Consider the following 4,347-nt stretch of genomic DNA (forward strand, 5'->3'; position numbering starts at 1 on the left):
GACTAATTAAGGCTCATATGGGGCTAGGAAGCAGAGAAACTGGGAGCAAGTTCTGAGACCCACAGCTGTCCTTGGTTTCACTTTTCCCTGTTGTTAGGCTCTGTCCCCCTGACCACTTGGATTCCTCATGGGAGGTGGGGCACATTCCTCTGAACTCTCTCCTCTCTTTCTTCAGGATTCCCCAAAAATCCCAAATCTTAGCGATAATCACTAGTTAATTTATTATGACCTGTAGAAATCACTTTTACAGAGTAGAAGGGGAGTTCAATAAATAAGGAAAACCCTAGATGAAATTTCTAGGACAAGATGTCTCTCCAGTATATTGTTTTCCTAAAAGCAATTTTGAATTCCTGGTTCCTTAGGCAATAGATGACCGGGTTGATGAGGGGTGTCAGGACAGTGTGTACCACAGAAACCAGTTTGTAGGAACTGAAGGAATCAATAGGCTGGGGCCTGGCATAGATAAACAGGGAGGCTGTATAGAACTCTGTGACCACTAAAAGGTGAGAGGCAGAGGTAGAGAAGGCCTTGTGACGCCCCTGGGCTGAGGGGATGCCCAAGACAGTAGAGATGGTGCATACATAGGAGGCCATAATCACAATGAGTGATACAACAAGGATGAGTAGGGCCAGTAAGAAATCCATAAGCTCAGCTACTGACATGTTGGTACAGGCTAGCTTCAGTAAGGGGGAGACATCACAAAAGAAGTGGTCGATGATGTTGGGCCCACAGTAGGTCTGACGTGAAATGAAGTAAACCTTCCCTGTGGAAATCAGGAAGCCACTCATCCAGGAGCCAATGGGCAGACAGGCACAAGGAGTGTGATCCATGATGACTGGGTAATGCAATGGGTTGCAGATGGCCACATAGCGATCATAGGCCATGACAGCCAAGAGAGTGCACTCACTGCAGGCCAATGCCAGGAAGAAGAATAGCTTAGCCATGCAGCTTGTGAAAGAGATGCCTTGTTTCTTTGTAACCAAGCTCACAAGCACTTTCGGCATTGTAACAGAGATGTACCAAATCTCCAGAAAGGAAAGATTGCCCAGGAAAACATACATTGGCTTGTGAAGCTGGAGATTTGTCCAAACAAGTGCAACAATCATTGCATTTTCTGTCACTGTCAGCACATAAGCCAGGAAGAACATAAAAAAGAACAGAAGCTTGATTTCCTGTTTACCTGGAAAACCAACCAGAATGAATTCAACCACATGTGTCAGGTTATCTGAGGGCATGCTGAGAACCATACAGAAACTGCTATAGACTTTGCAGGAGAAGCAGATGTAGCAGCAGTTTGAACATCTGCTCAAGTTAGCTGGTATTCACAGACTGTGACTTGAAAATCTGTGTTTGTAATTAGAGCTGTCTGGATTGAGAAAAAAAAAAAAAAGTTGCAATGAAAAAAACCAACCAATAGCAAAAACATAGCAACTTCACAAAGTACTATTGAGGCACAAGGGGGATTTTCCAAAGTAGACTGCAGGATTTTTCTAGCACCATTTTTGTAAATAAAATCAGGATCACGTTCACACAACTGTGAGTTACATTTCTGAACCAGACCTCAAACATCTCATGATACTAACACAACATGATCTGAAACATGCTAGGTACATGAAAGGGTGCAATGTTTAGGATATTTTTTTTTTCCGTACTCTATTGGTTTACATGTGTTTTTCACCCAACCGCCACATTTCTCCTCATCCAGAACTCAACCAGCTCCTGTAATAACACTTTTCTGGACACTGATCTTTAGTGCCTCTGAACTATTAGGGACACTATTAATTAAGCAATCTCACTAAATCTTAAGGTTAATCATCCTTGTGTAAGTTAGCATTTTCACAGAATGATTAATGTGTTTCATGTAAATGTGTGTGATATAATTTCTAGATGTACTTCCATCTCTCTTATTGTTAGTCTTTAAGATTGAGACAGGTACCTGTCTCTGCTTAAATATGGTAGGTGGATTTCTTTGTGAATAATTCTTTGTGAATTTCTTTGTGAATATCACACACATCTGTAAATGTGTGTGATATAATTTCTAGATGTACTTCCATCTCTCTTATTGTTAGTCTTTAAGATTGAGACAGGTACCTGTCTCTGCTTAAATATGGTAGGTGGATTTCTTTGTGAATAATCTGATTATGTAAAGAATACAAAAGTTAATGGAGAGACACAAACACTGTTAAGAATTGACAGTATCTCATAAAGCACAATAGAATGAATGACTCCACCTTCTTGAATTGTTGGTCTTTCTCCTTTGACTAAGAGAGGACATTCAAATATGAAGTTAACCTGTTCTAACTAAACAGTGTGGAATTAATTACACTATGGGTGTCTAAATTGTATATTAGTGATTCAGTACCTAAACATAAGCATGTTTTGAGATACTGTAGATATCCTAGCCTTCCAGCTCTCAGTCTAGAAGATCATGAGATTTCCACAGGTTCTGCGTCATAACTGGCAGGAATTTGTGAAACACTCTAGGATATCTCAAATGCTTCCCTATGGCTGTGTTTAGGCTCTTGAATCCCAACTTCAGTGTCCATATATGAATTTATAGACACGTGTAATGTCTTTTGCATGCTATAGTTATTTGGGTCATTCATACAGAGCAAAAAATTAGGACACAGGAACTACAGGACATTCAGAACCTTCTGGAGTGACATCTGCCAGATGGGGAACAAAGGGCCTCTCAAAACATCACTGAGACCCTATGCATGGATCAGCAAATCAAATCCCTGATTAACACAATCCATGACTCTAAACAGCAATTCACCTGGCTTTATATAGGGTTCTAGTTAGGAATAGGTTAAATATTTCTGGATAGTGTTATCTATATGGCTTACACTTCCACTTCGTTATGTATAATTACATGACTATAACCAGAGCTTAGACAGCTAGCATTGCATATAAGTTACTCCACTTCAGGCACTCATGGTGATATTCAGGCACCTATATAGAGTGCGATAGTGCAATTTTAGCTGCCAGCAATATTTCAGACATTCACTTGGAGTTGGCAGATATAACATGGGACCTGCAGAAGATCTGTGTCCTTCCAGAGCAGGGCTGAAGGCCATGCAGAGTACCACAAAAGGTCTAAAATAGCACAAGAGATGCCTGTGTTTAAGTACCTGAATTCCTTTTCTGTTGCTAGGTATGATTAAGAAGTGAGATAGCAGGGATTGCCTAAAAATATGTTTTTGTTGCCATGAGGGATGATGCCATTCAGCTTTCAGCTCTTGCTTCTGAAGGATGTAGAAACTTAAGGGTATAAGAAACTTACAAGCACTGTGAAGATGTCTTGGATAAACTGCAAAAGGCTTTTATTTTTAGTAGCTGTATTAAACCACTAAGGTTAGCTACAATGAATCTGACCTATCTTCTGGACGGTTTAAGTGAGGTGAAAGAAATCCCATGATTATGCATAACCAACATAAATACACAAACTCACTGTTTCACATGCAGATAGCTTGTTAAATCTTACATGCATCTATTATGCTATATTTGTAGTAACCTGCGAGGTTAATCCCTTTCACAAATGTGCTATGAGAGCATGCACGCGCACATGCACACACACACATTTAGCTATCCATTCATCTATGCTTATACCAACGTATCCACACTGTCTAGCTGATAATAATCTTTCTTTCTGTATATGTATTAGATATATGTTTCTAATATCAGATTTGGGCATACAGAAAAGGATATGCTATACTAACAGAGTGTAGATTGAACATACCTACATTATTTCCAAGGTGGGAAAGACTTTTTTCCCATGACTTAATAGTTGTCCATTTTAATATTCTACTGTTCCTCCATATCTCTATCTTTATGCATAGCTGTAAAGAGAAATAAAAGCAAAAGTATTTTATGCCTTACATGTGAATATACATATGTGTATGTGTAGTTGTGCATGTTCTAGAATTAAATATTTGTGTGCAATATTTCTTAAACAATGTAATTTTTTAAATTTCTTAATTAAAGACATTTTAAGGAAATGTGATTATCAAAAAATGACAAGCAATTCTCATCAGATAAGTTCAATTTGGGATCAGAATGTCTGATTCCATCCCTTAATTAGGCAAAACTTTGCTCACTGTATTCAAACACATTATGGTGCCAATGAACCATGAATCTCTACACAGGAGAAACTGTCAGAGAGATTTGATAACAGCCTACTCTATTGTAAGTCACAGGCAGGGAAAATCTCATGTGAAGTCAATTTCAAGATGGATAAACTTTACTCATAAGAGGAGTCTCACAAATCCAAATATTAAATACAGATTTTAATCAATGAATTCTGCAGGACATTCCCTTTCTATCGCATGATATACTAAAGGAGCAAGC

The 4,347-nt window shown here is 38.7% G+C and overlaps 1 protein-coding gene across 1 annotated transcript; it reads right to left on the reverse strand.

The window, feature by feature from the left end:
• Positions 1-296: 296 nt before the first annotated feature.
• LOC104257113 (olfactory receptor 6B1-like) lies at positions 297-1,235 on the reverse strand. Its single transcript, XM_009811784.2, has one exon. It carries the CDS (start codon positions 1,233-1,235, stop codon positions 297-299), a length of 939 nt encoding a protein of 312 aa, XP_009810086.2.
• Between the last annotated feature and the right edge of the window lie 3,112 nt (positions 1,236-4,347).

The sequence above is a fragment of the Gavia stellata genome, chromosome 28 (assembly GCF_030936135.1).
Source record: "Gavia stellata isolate bGavSte3 chromosome 28, bGavSte3.hap2, whole genome shotgun sequence".
NCBI classification, from domain to species: Eukaryota; Metazoa; Chordata; class Aves; order Gaviiformes; family Gaviidae; genus Gavia; species Gavia stellata.

Excerpts from the sequence above, each read along its gene's own strand:
- LOC104257113 (XM_009811784.2), bottom strand. The coding sequence starts at position 1,235 with ATGCCCTCAGATAACCTGACACATGTGGTTGAATTCATTCTGGTTGGT.